The sequence below is a fragment of the Plodia interpunctella genome, chromosome 14 (genome assembly GCF_027563975.2).
Source record: "Plodia interpunctella isolate USDA-ARS_2022_Savannah chromosome 14, ilPloInte3.2, whole genome shotgun sequence".
NCBI classification, from domain to species: Eukaryota; Metazoa; Arthropoda; class Insecta; order Lepidoptera; family Pyralidae; genus Plodia; species Plodia interpunctella.
This window is the reverse complement of record NC_071307.1, coordinates 5,370,300-5,390,524: the sequence shown is the minus strand read 5'-3', so window position 1 is coordinate 5,390,524 and position 20,225 is coordinate 5,370,300. Positions and strand designations below refer to the sequence as shown.

The 20,225-nt window shown below is 34.7% G+C and overlaps 2 protein-coding genes across 2 annotated transcripts; both read right to left on the bottom strand.

Moving 5' to 3' along the window:
• Positions 1-496: 496 nt before the first annotated feature.
• Positions 497-5,768, bottom strand: Ing3 (Inhibitor of growth family, member 3). Its single transcript, XM_053754936.2, has 11 exons — positions 5,588-5,768; positions 5,377-5,448; positions 5,058-5,255; positions 4,390-4,531; positions 3,959-4,055; positions 3,590-3,679; positions 3,004-3,085; positions 2,554-2,659; positions 1,829-1,915; positions 1,401-1,533; positions 497-1,116 (listed from the first exon to the last, which is right to left on the bottom strand). Exons 1-11 carry the CDS (start codon positions 5,613-5,615, stop codon positions 1,000-1,002), a joined length of 1,152 nt encoding a protein of 383 aa, XP_053610911.1. The 5' UTR covers positions 5,616-5,768; the 3' UTR covers positions 497-999.
• A 1,897-nt stretch (positions 5,769-7,665) lies between these two features.
• On the bottom strand, positions 7,666-20,141 carry LOC128675313 (uncharacterized). Its single transcript, XM_053754632.2, has 28 exons — positions 20,125-20,141; positions 19,553-19,723; positions 19,196-19,325; positions 18,847-18,968; positions 18,441-18,546; positions 17,843-17,997; positions 17,505-17,616; positions 16,969-17,061; positions 16,750-16,889; positions 16,276-16,406; positions 15,933-15,992; positions 15,501-15,702; positions 14,879-15,052; positions 14,580-14,676; positions 13,018-13,208; positions 12,519-12,704; positions 12,212-12,341; positions 11,811-11,932; positions 11,561-11,666; positions 11,284-11,438; positions 11,058-11,169; positions 10,836-10,928; positions 10,606-10,745; positions 9,542-9,672; positions 9,399-9,458; positions 8,965-9,169; positions 8,416-8,589; positions 7,666-7,943 (listed from the first exon to the last, which is right to left on the bottom strand). Exons 1-28 carry the CDS (start codon positions 20,139-20,141, stop codon positions 7,826-7,828), a joined length of 3,633 nt encoding a protein of 1,210 aa, XP_053610607.2. The 3' UTR covers positions 7,666-7,825.
• Positions 20,142-20,225: the final 84 nt, after the last annotated feature.

Here is a 20,225-nt window from a genome sequence, read left to right as displayed (position 1 = left end):
GTTAGCAAAAAGGAATCCGGCACATCAAACCAAATTGATGGTGTACATTTGAATAAATTATTATCATATTACTTCTATTTCTAACATTTTACATATTATTTTACTAAAAATTCATTTCTACATTTGTTTACTAACGTCTCCTCCGTGGTGTTTATAATATCTATTAATGGAAGACTCGAATCGAGACTATTTCTAGGTCGTATACCTAATAACCCTAATAAACAAATATAAGAAATACATGTATCAGAACAATATATAAAGCAATACATGTAATGTTCTTATATCTGTGGTGTGGTTGTATATCATGACGGGGAGTGCGCCTATAGTATGCATGCACGTGAGGTAGTGACTCACCATCAAGGTCAAATGGTAGGTAGGTAAAAAGTACCTACAATGATCTACGAGTTCAGTGGACCTTGGAGATTGTAGGTACTTTTTATTTGATACAGTTCAGTAACCTTGATTGGACAGGATAGAAAAAATCAAACCAACAACATGAACATCATTTGTGTAATCATAATATCCAATTACAATATTTTATGAGATCTTTGTGATGTAATGTCTACAATCGACATTATTCATTTTAGAATTTAGTCTAACTTTAATTAATACTTATAGCTATTGTATCAAGTGGAATGAAGCGATATAAGTACGACGAATTACATATTTGTCATCTCGCTTGCCACGTACGTTCAATTGAAAAACGGTTTCTGTATCATATGTATGCAGTTACGAGTACTCAGTCAATCGTGCACACGATAGAAATGGCACCATGAAGCTAGTTGTTTGTAGCTTTGATAATACTAATTGACCGCTTGCTACTAGATGGTGGTAGGTAATTGATAATATTATTGAAATAGAAATATATGTATACGGGAATATGCCACTGAAGATCTAATTTGTGAATAAATGTTTTTGGCTTGAAGCGAAGTTGACGCATGGAAGATTCGGTCAAATATGCGTCGTAAGTACGCGTCTCCTTATGGCACTGAGAATAGTTCAGTTCTTGCGGTGCGCGCGGTTGCGGCGACTGGCCTGGCAGGGCGGGCAGTACCACTTGCCCTTGGGCGGGGCCGTGATGCCCACGCACGGGTAGTGGAACCACTCGTACGGACACTGGAACAAACAATCAATGTATATAATAAAACACTAAAAAAGTTGTGTGCGTACTATTACTATATTTCCTAAACATACATCGCCCTATATATAATACTATCTTTATAAATGCGAAATAAGTTTGTTACCTCTTCACGTTTTATCTGCTTACAGAATCTTCGTGAAATTTTGCATACATGTAGTTTGAACTATGGACAAGGACATATAAACGCGGGCGAAGACGTGGGCAAAAGCTAGATTATTTATATTTAGGCACAGTGGCCAGGTAGTGGTAGTATACTAACGTCTTGGTTGTCGCAGGCCACCATGTCGCCGTAGGAGACCTGGTTGCAGACGCAGTAGCGCGGCTCGTTGGGGTCGTAGGCCCACTCCTCCTCCAGCGGCTCCGGCAGCGACACCGCGTGGCCCAGGTTGCCGCTGCAATCATTGTACGTACATTGATATAGTATATAAATAATTACCATCGTCGTTAAAAACATTATTTTTTGAGAAATTAAAAATACATCAAATTATTATATTCAAAATTATAAATAATAAAATATAATATACGTATTTTTTTTTCTTTCTATTTCTTATGTATCTGTGTTCTTTATGCTATAAAATTATTTCAAACAAACTAAATGATTGGGCGGCATTTCTTCCACCAGGAATTTTCCAAACAAAGGATTTGAAATAAAGAATCGAATGAAATAAAGAAAAAGAATATACATACACAACAGTAGGCGACGAAGAGCGGCTGGCCGCCGTCGCTTGCTGCGTGTGAGAAGACATGCTTGACGACGAACCATATGCATTTTTCCTGAAATAAATAATTATAGAAAAAGGTTATTTTAGAAACCGTGAATAGTTTATTTGCTAGGTTTAGGGGCTAGGTTAGTTATATGATTTTTTTTCAAACACGTAAAAAGGAAGTTTATTTTATTACTTCCCAGTGTTGGACACCAGAGGAGTGATTGGTTCTTCCGTTCCGTTCGATTCTGGGACCATTTCACACAGTTTCCCCAAACACCTTTTTTGGGGTGTGGGTGCGGGTAACCTACTAATATTATAATGACGAAAGTTCAATTAATTATTTATTTATTGGTGCACACAACAGTTTACAACTTTCAAATTCTTATGGTAAAAAAAAAAAGATCAACAGTGTACAATTGCTGGTTGTAAGACCAAAAGTGAGTATACACAGCATGATAAAGATTATTCAACAAGAAAACATGTAATAACAATGTAGCTACATATACATGTAGCAATGAAAATAAAGCGTCAAGTGTGAAAAGTAAATGCAATAAATACTCAAATAGTGTGTTTGTTACTCAAATACACAAATTTTACTTATACGGGGTATTATACAATCTGGAATAGGACTCGTACATAAGGTACATTTTATCCGGAACTTTTGGAAGCCAGCGAGAACATAATAAATAATAAAAATTATCTTACTTTTGTTTCTGTTTCTTGTGAGATGAAGAGTTGCTGTGGCCATGTGAAGTTGTATGGTGTCCGTGGACACTGGTGGTTTGACTGTGACCAGAACTCAGGCCATGACCTGTTCCACAATTTATATTTGTTAATGATCAAATTGTAATTTTTTTATGTTTTATTTCGGCTATATGATAGTTTGTTAGGAGATCTTGTGTATTACAACTTAATACACAAGATTTAATGAGGCCATGCATGCCATCGAATAAGTTTGACGTTGTGATTATCGGGAAAACAATAGTAAAAAAACAGTTTTCAATAATAAATATGACATGGGCTTACAACAATTTTAAATTGAATTTTTCAATTTATCCCCAAAAAGTCGGGCCCAAACTCACATTGTTTTGCACTTGACTTTTTAGAAAAAAAACTAGTGATAATATTGGGCAATATCCCATCCAACGCACTGACCGTGGTCGTGGTGAGAGTGAAGGTCGCCCGCCACCGCCTCGTACGAGGCCTTCAGCGACGCCGTGCGCCGCCCCTGCTGCATCTGGAACATACAATTAAATATTATTTCACTAAATAACTAACATGAGTACACACATCACCATGTTTGTACTCATGTTAAAAATAAGCTTGGTGACAATTTTACCATATCCATCATGAACAGTTGTGGTGTCAAGAATAAGCTTGCCGACACGTATTACCATTTACTATTCGCAACTCAAAACATCGGGAACGCGAAAGCAACGTTTAGCTGTATGATCTGACTGAGGCTGATTGAATTTATTTAAAAAGCAGCTGATAAATGTTATTATACCATGATTTATTAGACAAATATTGACGTAGCAGGCTTTTTCCATGGTGGTATGCAAAAATAAATGAGATCGCAATAGGAAAAAGGAAAAGACAAGAAACTCGTAAGGGATAAAAACGAGATATGATGCGTTTGTCCCACAATTTAATCTTAGTACATAGCGAGCTTAATATAGTTTTGTTTATTGAAATGTTGATAAAGACAATAATAATATTTAAAAATTGTGTACATAAATACCTGTTGAGTAGCAGCAATGGCCTGGCTTGCGGCAGCCGCTATTGCGCTGCCAGCATGTCCCAAACTGTAGGAATCACGTCCTAAAGCAGCCTGAAATATTTTTAAAGATGAAATTTATATAAGTTTTATCACAAAAATGTTATTTGACACAGCTTTTCATGTAGTGAAACTGTTTTGTGTGAAGCTACTTCTCTCTACTGGCTCAACGACCTAAAGAGGATCTTGGCCTCTGACACTAGAATTTTCCACTCCTACACTACTTCTTGCCCGGTGGCTATTTGGAGGACATCCAGGTTTCTCAGTACTTGTTTACTCAAGTGATACCTGGGACGAGCGATAAGACCCAAAGAAAGGAAAAAAGAATAATACCTGGATAGCTGAATCTGTTCTCGACAGGTTCCCAGAAGTAGCATGGGTGCGAGACTCCCTGGTGCCCCAACTGTGGCGTTTCTCTCTAATCCTATATCTGAAAATAAGATGTGCACAATGTAATAAACAATTGGAGAATAAAAATAAGTTTATTTACTCCACAATAAAATAGCTGTAAACAGAACATCTCATCAACAACAGTTAGATAGAAAATCTACCAGATGATTTTTGTATGGTTTTATTCAATTGTGACCAAAGAATATATCAGCAGACATTGTTGTCTGCATAGTCGAGATGTGTTTCCTGCACTAGGTGTCAAAAATAATGTGTTGCAGGTCATCAGGTCCCTCTGCCCACACATAATATGCAGTATTATATATGATATTGTGTTTCGATTTTTTTTTTCATTAAAACTTTTTAAAACAACAAACCTGTTTTCCTTATAATGGTTATTGTTTGGTGTTGGTGTGTGATTTGTGTTGATATCTAACTCCAATGATCTCTTTTCTAGCAGTTCTGTTATTCCTTTGTTGTCCGCTTCCAATTCACACTTGAATTTATGAAGCTCAGTATCTGAAGAAAATGTTGTTTAAAAATAATTGAAACTGTCTATGGTAAGTGAAAATATATATATCATATAGATTTCACTTTATATTCTTTAATCCATATAGTATCAAAAATAAAATACTTGCATAAAAGCCTGAAAATCATAATATCAGATAAATGTTGACGGAAACTTTGTAAGAGAGATTTTATATAAGACAGAAGTATTATATACTTAAGATGTAAGTAAGTAACAACTGTTTAGCAATAGTGCAAAGTCATCACAAAGAGTAAGGGCAAATAAAAGCCTCCATGGCCTAATGGCCATCATGCTGGAATGGTACACTAGAGGTCCTGAGTTCGATCCCTGCTCAGCTTAAAATGAAAAATGATATTTTTCAGATTAACCTGAGTCTTGGATGTTTATCTATACATACATTACATGTACACATATGTTATAAATTATAGTATCGTTGAGTTAGTATCCCTTAAGACAAGCTTCGAACTAACATTGGGGCTAACTCTATTGGTGTAACTATTAAAAAAAAATACGAACCCAGTCTTCGCAAATAACGATCAACCAAGTCCCTCATTTGATTGGCTAATGCAACTTTTTCATCAGCTTCCTCCAATGTCTTGTTATAACCTTGTTTGATATCAGCAAACTCTGTGTTGGCTTGATCTGTATTCATTTCACCACGGCGACAACCAGCAAATAATGTTCTTACTCTTTTCTCCAGAGTGTCCATGTTATCTATGACACAATGAATTAGTTATTGCTGAGAATAAACATATTGATATAACTTGGGATTGGGGAGGATAAAATTTTAAGAAAATAATAATTAATTAGCAAAAATGTTCACTTGTTTACTCACTTTGTACTGATAAATCCATCTCACGCATTTCTGTGAACCTATCTCTTAATTCTTGCGGTAGATGTTCAATCACTGAAAAGAAGTTTAAAATATTTTATAATTTTTAATTTGCGCGCTAGTGTATATGACAATACAAGCGTGAAGGTTAGGCAGGACTGCCAACCGAGTGGATTATATATTGCGTCATCGTATCGAACAAAGGACAGCTTACTTTCCAAATAATCCTCAAGATATAACATTTTTGTAAGTATTCTTTATATTTATTTACACACAATAAGTTCAACTTATGAATGCTATACAGCAGAGCTATAAAAATGAGAAAATTTCACAAAAATAAATTGTTGCCGTGCTTCGCAATCAACAAACGACGCACAACGAACGCTAGTGGTGTAGCATGATTCGATAAGAATGATAACATTTAATATCGATAAAATTATATACAAAAAATGCAATGTATATTTTGTAAAGTGTCATCAATGAAGAATTTAATTAATTACAAAGAAAAGTTCTATAAAAATATAAAAAAAGTTTAGGCATTGATTTCATTAGAACGTTAAGAGTATATTTTGTAGTTGTACTTGAGTGTAGTTTGATAAAAAAATTGATAAAGATTTAACATAGCATTCTTTTATTTATATTATTCCAATGCCGGGTAAAGGTCTCCCCCATTTGAAGTAAGTTAGTAGGTAGTTAATACAAAAAAATATTATGGTGTAGTGTAGTAAAAAAATCTTAAAACTATCGATATTAAGCGTAAGTACACTGGTAACTAGTACGCAAGTACTGGCACAAGTACCAACATAACAACAGTAATTATAGACGCGTTCTTTAGGAAATAATTTTACTTTTCGTTGCGTTTTATTTATTGATTCCTTTTTTCAGTTTCATCATGATAAGGAGACCATTGACCGAGATCACCTTAAAATTAGACGACATCCAAGAATATGAATCTCTTCGCCGGGATAACGGGTCGGATTCTTCTTTAGCAGGGGAAATACAGGAGGAAACACCGAAGTCTATGGGCACAGGGCAGAAGACCACCGAAGAAATACATAACCGCATTGGTTATGCTCCAAAGAAAAAACCCAGTGGTCCTAGCACTGTTTAGGTATATTTTGATTTAAATTGCTATTTGATATGTTTAGGCACTATGATGAGTAATACGTAACTAAAGTTATTTTATAAAATAAATATTACTATATACCTACCTTGGTAGATAATTTATTTGTGAAACCCACGATAACATTTTGGCATGACTCGCAAGCCAGACGCAAGTTTATCGTAGACAGGGAACTTCATCAGGAAACTTCGACTTCGTCATATATATTTTGTTTTGATCATACAAGAATTATTAAAAAGGTATTAGAAACACGAGAAAATATGGGACAGAGCTAATAAATTTGTCACACTAGCTCGACGTTTTTAGTTTTCTTTGTCTACGTTTTCTACCTATTTGTTTCAAAAAATGTTAACGAGATAACCGTGGATTTAGTCACGGAATTAGTAGATAGAATAGAATTCATGGATTTAGTAGAGAATTTATTTTATTTAATATGATAAAAGTAAGTACTCCGAAGTACTTTCTAAATCCATGGTCTATAGCAAGAAAAGTAGAATTTTTTGATCGATCGATTTTTAGATGCCATGGCTATATGGAATAAGTAAAAAGGTAGGTACATGTAGTACCTACTAAATCTATAGCCATTGCGACTTCAGCGGGCGGCGGGCAGAAGCGGTGGAAGTACGAGCTAAATATATTCTTACTCTTTCTTTGTCTTACACATACTTACCTACTCAATGAATGAATGTTTTATCATTTCATTCATAGATCGGCGCCCCGATTTAAGGAAGGACAGAAGGGATGCAGGTATTTTAAAGAAAGAGATGTAGGACGACCTTCCTTTTCTATTAAATACGTACATTTCTTTCTTGAGACCCTAGATTGCCCCTGCTACAGGTGTGTGAGTAGTCATATTCATGTTTCATAATGGTTCATTGATTTTATCTTTTTTTATTTTCTCTTTCTGTTTGATGAGTTTCACACGTAGGTACGCGTTGACTGCGTGTAAAGAATGATCTTTTTTCTCCTATCTCCTCCTAGGCTGCGTAAGCACGTAAATGAGTGAGAGGTTGTTCTAGATAGAGAATGATCTTGTCGTACTAGGTAACCTCTTGTTTGTTGGAGTCACAGACTGGTCTGTGGATGGAGTAAAATTTTGTTCGGTTAATTTTAAATTGTTATCTAATAAAACAGTGTGAGTGATATAAGAATTCGAGTATTTATTCCGACATTCTCATTATCCACGGAACTTATAAAATACTCAAACGTCAATAACGTATATTAAGACTTCATGTTGTTTCAGATAATGTCGTTGATTACATGTACATACTTACTTAATGGAAGTAGGTATCATTTAGGGAGCAAAGGTAATTAGAATTTAAAATATGATTAATCTATATAAAGTTGTTTTAGTTTGTCTTCTTGCACACATGTATTATCGTTACATTTTGGAAAGTCATTTTCATGTTTCTTCATTACTTTTCGACGCCACAGGACACATAATAATCTGAAACATCAAAACAGTAATCATTAAAAAAATGAATTAAATATCTTACTAATGCTGTACTTAACCAAATGGTTATTGATAAGTAGCATAGTAGGAAAACGACCATGCAAGTTGCCTGGTGGTAAGCAAACGCCGCTGGTGTCCGTGGACTCCAGAAACCCGATCAGTAATTTACACGTTGACGACGAGTACCCACGACTCCGCTAGCATATAGCATAGCGCATAGTTTGTCGAGAGACGGTGCAGTCAGGATTGTCACATGATGACATGCAGTTTGCACTTTGTTGAATTCTTAATTTTATTTCTTAAAAGCTATAGCCCTTGAGTTAGCTCACAACGCGCAACAAATTCTAATATGGAGCGACCCAATCTCCCCTCACCTCTCGAACCAGTACGTAATTCTAAAGTACGTAGCAAAAAATAATGTGTGACTGTGCTTGTACTCTGTGATTAGTTATCCTGAATGATATACCTCAGGGTTAGGAAGTAGATAATCTCTGCCAAGCTGAGCAGAGAGAAGCCCATGAAGAGTCCGAGCAGACCGCCGCAGTTGGCGAGGAAGTCGGTCTGTCCGTACAGCTCCGAGCGGCGCGAAGTGATGAACTGTGGCTCCTTGAAGAACACTGCCACGCGGGAACACTGAGAGCTAAAGTATAAATATAAATAAATACATATATACATATAGATATAAATAAAAACGAAACAATTTACACATAGGACTTAGCGCGCTCTGCACGAGTGTCTCTCGATCATCTGTTATTTAACCGGAATCCGAAAAAGTAAGTACTTCGCATCCATACAGTGCAATTTTGAAAAAAAAAATTACTTACGATAATACGACGTTGGCATATTTTCCAATTTGTTACGGTGTTACCCATTTCTTTCTAAAAATATTAATTTATTATTTTTATAATGAGATGTCCGATTGACAGAACAACAGGGCCAAAAATTGCCTGGATAGATCAGTAGAACCCGGCGATCGGACTACGCGCAACGAAGAAAAAATCTATATAGTACTTACTCCTCGTCCATCTCAGTATAATCCAACTTGAGGACTCTAAAAATAGCCTTCCAGTCATAGTCCGCCTGTGAAGTCTCAGACTCGTACTCAATGGAGGTGCAGGCCGGCAGACACTTGCAGTTGTGAGCGATCATGCGCGCCTCGTTGGACGCCTCCGACTTCTGACCTTCCAAACTCGACTCCACTTCCACCACTACTAGTTCCACTACATACAAACGATAGAAAATTACGCTTTTAATTATAAAAGGGAAATAATGTATAAATAAAGACAAGTTTAATCGGAATTTTATTAAATAAATATGATGTTTATTCAAACACTGGTTTCTGATGGAGCGCTGTGATGCCCAGGCGCATTATTTGCCGTCTTGCCTTTTCCCTTTATGATATTATAAGGGACTTTATGATATTAAAATGTATTTTGAAATGAAACTTACTTTGTACTTTCTTTATACATTCCATACTTCCCGTATTGCAGACCTGCATTTCAGGACCATCTAAAAGATAGAAAAGTATATTCATATATTCATCATTATTTTATCATATACAAAATAGATTCACATAATTAAAATGTACTGACGTGGCATTCCTATGTGAACACAATTACATCTAGCATAAGTGTAATTAGTTAAACACTCAAATTCGCAGTTCGTTTGGGTATATACTTTAAAGTACCGGAGATATCTCTCAGTCGGGAAATAGCATTGGCGTCTGAAAAAAAATGCCGAAATAAAGTAATGGAATAATGTAATAATAATGAAATCAAATACTTTTTTCTAAATATTCTATAATATTATATCTATCATACGGGACTCTAGTCAAATTACATACTTTTTACTAGAGTCAAAAACAAAATGTTAATTGAGCTTCACAGACATATAAGTATTGTGCGTCACAATTGTGACCTCACGGGTTTTGAAGTCAAAAAACATTTTTAATATACTTAATGAATCCGAATAAATTAGTAAGTCGCGTAATTAATACGTTTAAATCAATAAAGTCATTTATTCATTCATTCAATAAAACTGATCAATTAAAGTGACTTTTCATTGTTGTGTTTTGGTTATTCGAATACCTACATGCATTTTATTTTATACCCAGTCAAGTAGCCAATTGTGGAAATACGTCGATGATTTAAGTGAGTCAAAACGTAACCCATAAAAGTGTAGTTTACGATGATAAATAATCTAAAATAAATTATAGTGTCACATTTTTTATTTATTACCAAGGCCCAGTTCTATTTTTTTATATATGAATTGATATAAATTAAAAAGTACAGTGAAAGTGTTCGAAAATTTGAAACTAGACATCGCGGCGCGCTGTCTCGCGTCAAATATTTTAACTTTTTAGTAGACTACGTAAATATTTTATTTGCTATTGAAAAACGAAAGTTTAATTAGGTCCCATAGGTAATTGCTTCGCGGTTTCGCCTTGGAGTTACGGTTTATATGTCTAATCCCTAGTCATCATCGTGTCTATTGTGTTGTGATGAATGGGTGGTGATATTCAAAATAAAATCTATCTGTGTACAGGTACAAGTACAATTAGGTACAGAGAATAAAATACTGATATGGTAAAAAAAAAATATTAAATTTACTTTATAAATTGTATTATACTATATGTAGGTAATACTTAAGAAATTACCTGTCAGGGTCATAAGGTTTTAATCCTTCAGACGTCGTCATCATTTTAGGTTTTACCGCAACAACTACTTCCTGATTCAGAGGTGATCGGAAATAGTTTTGTGTGAGCCTGGGAAGCTCTGCCGGGTTATGAAGCAAAATCTAAAAATTAATTACAATAGATAATTTTTGTCAAAAAAATATCCAGACATTTATCAATCATATAGATAATAAAAAAAGGTTTGAATTCACCTTGAATCCTTGAACAGGACCACGACAAAGGTAATCTAAATCACTCTCCCTTGTTCGCATCAGAAAGACTAATCCGGATTTAGCACCATATCCCTGAAATAAAATAGTAGAACAATTTGAGATAGATGAAATTCATGTAGACTAAGTAAATCAGTACGTCTGTGGATGAGGACAATATCCGTTGTTGTACGTAGGTACATACATGGTAAAATATCTACTCACCGAACCTCTATGAGGGTAAGTTTCTATGGGCGTATTTGGACTATAACCAAATTCTAAATTCCAAGATTCTGCATTGTTTTCATGCTCCAAGTACTTATAATCTTCATGTAAACTGAGAAAAAAGAACAAATGAATAAGCGTTTTTGAAAGGATTTTTGAAATTCTAAGATTTTTTAAGGTTCAAAAAGGAATAAAGGAAGGAATAGGTACAGTAAGCGCCACTAACTTTTCCATTCTGAATATTTCTTCAGCTCGTAACGTGTTGAAAGTGTAACATATGCCTTCTTCAGTCAATATAGGCGAGAAGAGATCTTCACATGTTTGCTTCGGTATATCTTTCCATTTGCAAGCAAAGAAAGCTTCAGATAAGTTCTGTGACACCTTAAACAGAGATTTAACCTTTGATAACAAAATAATGTAGAAATTAATTTTAATTGTACAATAGAATATGTTCTTACTTACTTATGAGTAGATATTTTATTACTAAAGAACAATAAACTCACTTTCTTCAGATTGGACACTGAAACAGTGCCGTTGCCAAATTTTCTCCCGCCCGGGAAAGCGAGATGGTCATCGCAAACGAGGGTGAGATCTTCAAAATATTCTTTACTGAAAAAAAAAACAGGTTTTCTACTTTCTGATATCATAAATGAACTTAAATTTACAGGAGTTACTTAGACGCACCGAATTTTGGGTTACGTTTTTGTAATTTTGGATGTATTGCTAAACTATATCATTCATTATTATACTTACTCTTGCTCTGTCATATTACTTCCTACGCCACTTCTATTGTATTTATGATAATTATCCGTAAAATTGAACACTGACGCCTTTGCTTTAGTTTCCAAACAGACAGTGACGGCTGGATATGGAATCTGAAGAAAGAGAAAGGGTTACATTATAGAAAAAAAATACATACATGATAATAAATTAAATGGCAATTTATTAACTTATATTCATACTATGTACAATAGGTAGGTTGTCATTATAAAACAGAGTTGCCGTTTTAGCAAACCTTGACTGACAAATTGAATTACCTAAGTATTTCGACAATACTCACATCACTCCTCGAAACAAGATTAAATGATTTTTTTATTAATTATAGTGACCGCAATAAACGCTGAGTTCGAACCTGTGTAATAGTTGTTACCAACCTGCCACACCGGTGTGGTATTTTCTGCGAAGCTCACAATGACGGGACTGTCGTTCCATTTCCTCCACAAATTTCTGATTAGTCCCGCGCAAAGCACCACGCAACATATAAAAGCGAACAGCCAGAATATTCTGAAATATTTATGTATCAAAATATGAGGCATTCGAACAAAATTAAAGTGGCTAATATATACATTATTTTAATAAATACAATCAAAATTCAGCCCGAAACATTCAAATGTAGGTAGGTACAGCGGTTAACGGATTGAAATGAATTCAATCGAAGAGAATAAAATAATAGTCTCATACTTCTCTATTCGAGTTCGCTCATTCTCCCCTATGTATTTGAGGCCGTGGAGATTGGAATTGGCCGTGTAATCAATTATGTACTGCTTAAAGAAGCTAGGTTTTTTGTTTCTTTTAGCCAAACCATCTGCATACAATTTGTTTTGTTTCTCTTCCAAAGTTTCTGGGATTTTCCCTACACTTTCAGATCTGAAAATGATGTATGATATTGTTTAATGTACAAGCTTACTTATACTGAACTAGCGGCTCGCCCGCCTTCGCTCTGGTAAAACTATATTATAAAAGTAGCCTATGTTTCACCTGAAGGTTTCGTTGATTTCTATGCGAAATTTCATCAAAATCGGCCCAGTATTTTTGAATGTTTTCATTACAAACAAAAATATAAATATTTTATCTTTATAATAATTGGTATGGATGAATATAAAATAATAGTACAAAATAATTAATTACTCTTACTAGCTAGAACTTTGAACTACTTTATCAAGTAATATTTATTACTTACCTAGAGTGACGCTTCATAACGTCTATATTTGTCGACGACTGATGTAATTCAAAAATTTTACTAATTTGGGCTTGGTTTAAATACGAATGTGAAAGGCCATAACGATTCCCTGAGGAGGCGCTGCCAATTATGAAATTAAAACTAAGTATGACATGTTTATATGACTGGCAAACTATTAGTAACTTGAAGATCTATTTATATTATATTCAAATCAGTGAATAAAAAATCGCTTTAGGTGAATTTATATTTTTTATGTGCAGCTTATACAACATTTACCTATAAAAATATGGTGAGACAAACAAAGTGTAAACTTAAGACATTATATTACAAATTGGTTAAAATTAATGGCTACAATACACATGTGTATATTTATACTCTATCTATATACGATGTTTTTGTCATCTACCTATTCCATCATTGTTTTTAACCCTCTACCCACATATAATTCTCTAGAGTATTCTTCAATACAATAAAAGACAGGAGGGTGCGCCTCACTTTAATCAATATTTTTTTAATTAGTGATGTTTATGTCATTCCCAATTAGATCATTTCATGACAAGTTTAATTATATTTATGAAATCAACCTTATGTAAGTTGATATCTACTTATCGTCCATAGTCGTCATCATATCGCATAGTATACTACTATATAGTATAAAATAAAGTCGCTTCCCTCTGTCTGTCTGTCCATATATACATATGCTTAGAATTATTCAAAAGAAAGGCTTAGGTGTATAATTTATTATGGTTATAACCGAGCGAACCCGGGACGAGCCGCTAGTAGTAACTAAGTAATTGTGAATTTAATAATAAAATATTAATTAGGGATGAAAATAATATTATTACTGTTACGTAGAAAATTATTTCTTCACTAAGTACAAGCTTTTAGTAATATTTGATGAAAATTCAGTTCTATATGGGTAAGTATACTACCGAGAAGAGGTATATTGCCTGTCATGTCTCTCCGATGCTATAAGGCAGATTAAGTAATCTGGAAAGTGCCCGCATAAGAGAGAGAGAGAGAGTGTGTGGACTAAGTAGGTTTTGGCCAGTAACTCTACTTCTAACGGGCATTTCAGGACAGTTTATTGAAAAATTAACAAAAAATTGGCTCTGCATTTTTATTTTCAACATCGGCATTTTGTATAGTACCTACCTAGATTTTACATCATTTTAACAAATTAAATAAAATAGTTTTTTACAAAAATGCCATTTTAGACACAAGCTTTTATTGATGTCAGAGAGATCTTATTACATCAATGTGTGTCAAAAAACATGTCCGTTCAGTAAACCGTTGAGGAGTTCACACACGGAGCCGTTCCTGGGTGCAACATCAGGTCATGTTTATCATAATAATGCATTGTCACCCAAACTAAACGTGTGTACAAAATTTCAACCTAATCGGTTGAAGATATTTACTTCAAAATTGAGATATATGATTCCACCCGAGACATTGAAAGTGAAATAAAAGCCTGTAAAATACAAAAGTTATTGAAGAATTTATTTTCAAATAAGTACAGGCATTATGATTAATAGACAATTTAATTAATTGAGTTCTTTGACTTCGTATGCGTTGGCTTCGTTGCATGCTAGGTCGTCGATTGGGTCTTGGCATGTCACTTTCGTAGCTCTTCGACGACGCCACAACACACATACCAATCTGTAACAATAACATAAATTGAATATGACATATATTTCAAATTGCTATTGTACGTACGGTATGTACCTACATCGAGAATATGAACAGCCAATCATTGCAATCATGCAAATGATTATATTTTTTTTAGTAATTTTACTTTTTCATTTCATCGCGCAAATTGCGGCTTTTAAGAATAATTACTGTTCTAACTTTAAATCAATACCTCAATGTTAGGAAGTAGATAATCTCTGCCAAGCTGAGCAGAGAGAAGCCCATGAAGAGTCCGAGCAGACCGCCGCAATTGGCGAGGAAGTCGGTCTGTCCGTACAGCTCCGAGCGCTGCATCGTTATGAACTGTGGCTCTTTGAGGAATACAGACACGCGCGAGCATTGAGAACTGAAACATATCAATTATGATTTTAGGCCAACTACTCTATAAAAGGACAACTCCTTTAAAACAATTCTTATTTTGCGTGTTCCGTCTCTACGGAACACGCAAAATAAGAATTGTTATATCTCTATATAAACCCAACAGTTTATATCTCTACGGATAACTGAGACCACGGTTTTCGCGGTAGCCAAAGGACGTTGGAGCCCAGGGTCCGCTTTCCCATTTTTCTTCTCCGTATCGTAAATAGAACTGTGTAGTTGACCTAAAACCATAAATGCCCGCAGACATTTTTTTCAAACAGCTCAAACCTACCTACGATTGATTTCAGATTGTTGTCTGCTACAAATCCCTTTTTTTCTTCGATGAGCATATTCTATGCATATTTATTTTGACAAAGAGAGAGCAGACTTTAAAATTAATGAGGCCCTATCTATTTACGACATTGCATACTTACTCAGCATCCATGCCAACATAATCAGACTTAAAGACCTGATCCTGCCAGTTGTAGTTGGCCTTGGATATCTCGGCTTTGTACTCGATGGAGGTGCAGGACGGTAGGCACTCGCATTTCTGAGCGATCCTGCGCGCTTCACTGGTCAGATTCGACTCGACCTGCTTGTTCATGTACGATTCTACTTCCAGTTCTATCAACTCCACTAAAATTAAAGTAACAAATGATTTTTTAATAAAAAAAGATAACACACCAAATAAATGTAAGTGAATTTTGAATTTCGTATTTTAGAGCATAGTATCTTCAGAATACATGATATCATGTCAACACTTATTATTCGAGATACATCTGGGTAGGTCTAGTCTATGAATAGAACGTAGAATGTCACGACTTTGCATTTTCTATTCAGGGCAACGTTTTATGACCGGTACTTACTTTGTACGTGCTTTATGCACTTCATTTTCCCAGTACTGCAAACTTTCATATCGGGATCATCTGAAATACATATTATTTATAATAATATAATTACTTACCTACGACAAAGCAAAATAAGAATTGTTTTTTTTAAAGTAGTCTTAATTTTTTTCATTGATATGTCTTTTTTAAATCTGTACAATTTTAAGCTTATAATAAGTACTATTGTTTATTTAGGTACTCTAACTTATCTTATCACCACTCTCCAAGATAACACACTATCTGAGAACGTGGTGTTACGCCACAGATTCTTAGACAGATTCTTAGATAGAGGCATAGAAAATATGACAAATAGAATATTTACGGGGCATCGCGATGTGGACGCAGCCACACCTTGAGTTTGTATAATTGGTGAAACATTCGAACTCGCAGTTGGATTGAGTGTACACCTTATAGAAACGAAGATAGCGCTCAGTAGGAAAATAGCATTGACGTCTGTAACACAATTGATCAATTAATAACCAGTGAATATTAGGTTTCATCATAAAAAGTGCCCAATATTTAGACCTCATTTTGGTATGTCCAATACGTAAGTTTTCCTAAAAAAAATTATCTATTCAATGCACCCATTGGACAACAGGACATCTTCTTTTTGTAATTCTGCTTAACCTTCAAGATTGGATCTTCCATTTAAATCATTAATCATCTGTGAGTTGAGTGGATCTGGCTATGATAGCCCGTAGTACCACTTTTTAAATGAGAGGTCGAAAGGGTCGTTAGGTAGGAGAAGTTATGAGGATCCAGAATGTATGCGAGACCCATATTTTTAAACAGGCACCTTTCAGGATCATAAGGTCTAAGGCCTGGCGACGTTGTCATCATCTGGGGTTTCACAGCAACAACTAATTCTTGATTCAAGGCTGAACGGAAATAGTTTTGTGAGAGTCTTGGTAGTTCCGCGGGATTATGAAGTAGTACCTAAAATAAATAAGGTACGAAAATTATCTTGTATTTTAAAACAACATAAAAAAGTAAATTTGATATAAGAAAAAAACACCTTAAATCCCTGAACAGGTCCACGGCAAAGGTAATCCAAATCACTCTTTCTTTGTTTCATTAAAAATACTAATCCAGATTTAACACCACTTCCCTGAAATATTACGAAGAAACTTTATGAATATTGAAAAAGCCGAGGGATCCCGTAACATGAGGGATCCCGTAGTAGCAAGCTTAGATTAGGGGTAATTATAATGAGAGTAGGATATCAACTTTCGCCAGCAAAGATTGAATGTAAAACAAATCCTTTAAACTACAATGACGAATCTATAAAGGTATATATATAAAAGTTGTTATTCGTCTAGGAGCCGTAAAACAAGTAAGTTTATAGCCGCTGGGCTTGATCACATTTTTCTCGGTGTTCGAAAAAATTAAATTTCCTAGTAATTCCCGTAATTCCCCATAGATACGCTTTGCATATTTAATTAACCTGGCAGATGCCTAAGATATAAAAATATCTTCAGAACAGTTCAAAATGTCTGATTTGTCCTATATAACACTGGAAAGACTTGAATTAGGTAATACTGTAATACTCACCGAGCCCCTATGAGGATAAGTTTCTACGGGAGTATCTTTCGCATATCCATCCTCTAAATTCCAAGATATTGATTTATTATGGTGTTCCATATATTTGTAGTCTTGATTCACACTGAATAAAAACAAATGAAACATTTGTAAAAAGTATTAAGTACTTAATCTGGGAGGGAAAAACAAACATAGAATGTGGCAGGTAATTCTCGTCCCGCGCAGATTGCAAAAGTCTATCAAGGAAAAGAAATGAACAATGGATTTAGGTGACTTAAGTTATAGCAGAGAAATCGTAGAAGGATGATCTTACATGTAATTCTTACTCTTAACCTTCGAATCAAACTTACTGTTCCATTCTCAATAGTTCATCAGCTCGCAAGGTATTGAATGTAAAACAAATCCCTTCTTCAGTAATAACAGGCGAAAATAGATTTTCACACGATTTCAATGGCACATCTTTCCATTGGCAACCAAAGAATGCTTCTGTTAAATTTGGCGCTATCTAAAATATTGTTTTACAATTTTATTACATTGAGAGTAGTGGAAATCATAATTATCTTGTTTAAAAATGGTAAATATGTCATCCGTCTCCTGTGCCCTACCTAATACTGTAATTTATTTCTCAGATGTAACGCCTCGAACCAAAAACCAAGGTTTAGAGAGATTGTACGATCGAACTGAGGAGGGTTAACATATCTTTGGGAGTGTTGTTATTGCCTGTCAACGCTACTTATCCCTTACTTGGCCCGTACTAAGTATGTACTTATACAGAAGTATATGGACTATGGACCTATTCTAAGGCGAGGAGGTATTCTAAACATTTGCACTCTGAAAGGCCACCGGCCACCGATACAGCTATGGCTGTGGCGTAACATTTATCCAAGAAAATTAAATTTCAATTGTTATAGACCATTGATATTCAAAGTAGAATGAATGTTAGCTTACTCTCTTCAAATTAGCTACAGTAACACTTCCATTTCCATATTTCCTGCCCTCGGAATCAAAAAGGTGATCATCGCATACGAGTGTGAGATCTTCAAAGTACTGGATTCTGTAACAAGGCAACTCAAAATAAAAAATAAGCAATCAAAGAACAAGGTCACCTCTTTGTGTGAAACATTTATGTTCATCCATAGATGAACATTGCTTATCTAGCTGCACGCTATGCTCGTTGATGGTGGATCTTCTGGATATCTGTTGGATAACGTCGCTCGTTCGAACTAGGTAAATCGACGTGGAAAATTTCAACTCTTTAGGACAAACGGAAGTAGGTGAAATTTCACTTGCAAGGTGCAAGGGACAGGTGAAACTAAATAAAAGCTTGTAAAAATATTCATAAGTAGGTACTCACTCCTGGTCTGTCATATCTTCCCTCTCAGAAGATATGTTGTAACGGTGATAATTATAAGTGAAATTATAAGTTGTCATTTTAGATTTAGTTTCCAAGCAAACTGTAACAGCTGGATACGGAATCTGAAGCCATGTGAAAACCATGTGAAAATCAGACGTAAACGTTTCTTGTTCAAAGAAAGAAAGATAAAAAGTTTATTTAAGTACTAAATTCAAAATTCAAAGTTAGATTTGGATATAGGATTTAGCTGTTTAATAGTCCAAAAATAAACAAAAGATTGTAACTAAATCTGGCCAGATACTCAGAATGCAATTGACTATGTGGATTTGGATTAAAGAAAGTTTCTCACGTCATAAATTGGAGTGGATTTTTCTGCAAAGCTTACGATAACTGGACTATCATTCCATTTCCTCCATACATTTTTTATTAGAAAAGAACAAAGAACAACCGAACACATAAACGCTAGGAACCAGAATATTCTGAAATAAAATTAATGTTTCAATATAAAAATATACTTAGTAATAAAAATCACTTCCACAGATTCCACCATGGATTCTCTTACTTTGTAGGATTTTGTTCGTAACTGTTACCAAAAATGTCTCTTATCTGATCGTCGATGACTTATTAAATATTATTTTTTTATGATGGTTGTGAAAGATAAATGAATTATGTAATAGTAATATTTTTACTAAATATTTCGTCTTACTTCTCTATTCTGGGTCGTTCCTTCTCTCCAATATACTTTAGACCGTGAAGATTGGAATTTGCAGTGTAATCAACTAAATATTCTTTAAAGAAACTATATTTCTTCTTCTGAACACTGTCATCATAACAGCCTTCGTTCACGTCTTCAGGTATCTTCTGGATGCTTCCAAATCTGAAATATGAAGAAAATCGATACTTTTAGTTCTTAATATTTGCAATATTTGCTGTTGTGGCCTATCAATATCAAAGTCGCCTCTTACGATATGCATGAATGGACTGGTCAATTCTAGGGCGGGAGCTACACGTCATAGATTACTCAATTTTTATAGTCGTATTTCTCATGGTCGTGTCCGTTATGTGACTAAACCATAGGGACTAATCTAACGGACTAATATAAAAGAGTTAGATTTGTATAAAAATTCATGTGGCACGAGTAGGATCCAAACCTTTCGGTTCACAGAAGCGTCTTAACTCCAGTGGTTACCTCTCCACCGGTTTCATCAAGAAGCTTTATGTAGGTAGGTAAGGATATTATAAAGGATATTATAAGGATATATTATATCAAGTTCTTACCTAGATTGCGGCTTCATTGCGTCTAGCAAAACAAAGTTATGAAAGTAGGCATTTTTGGGCTTGGTTTAAATATTAAAGGTCATAGACTTTTACGATTCCGT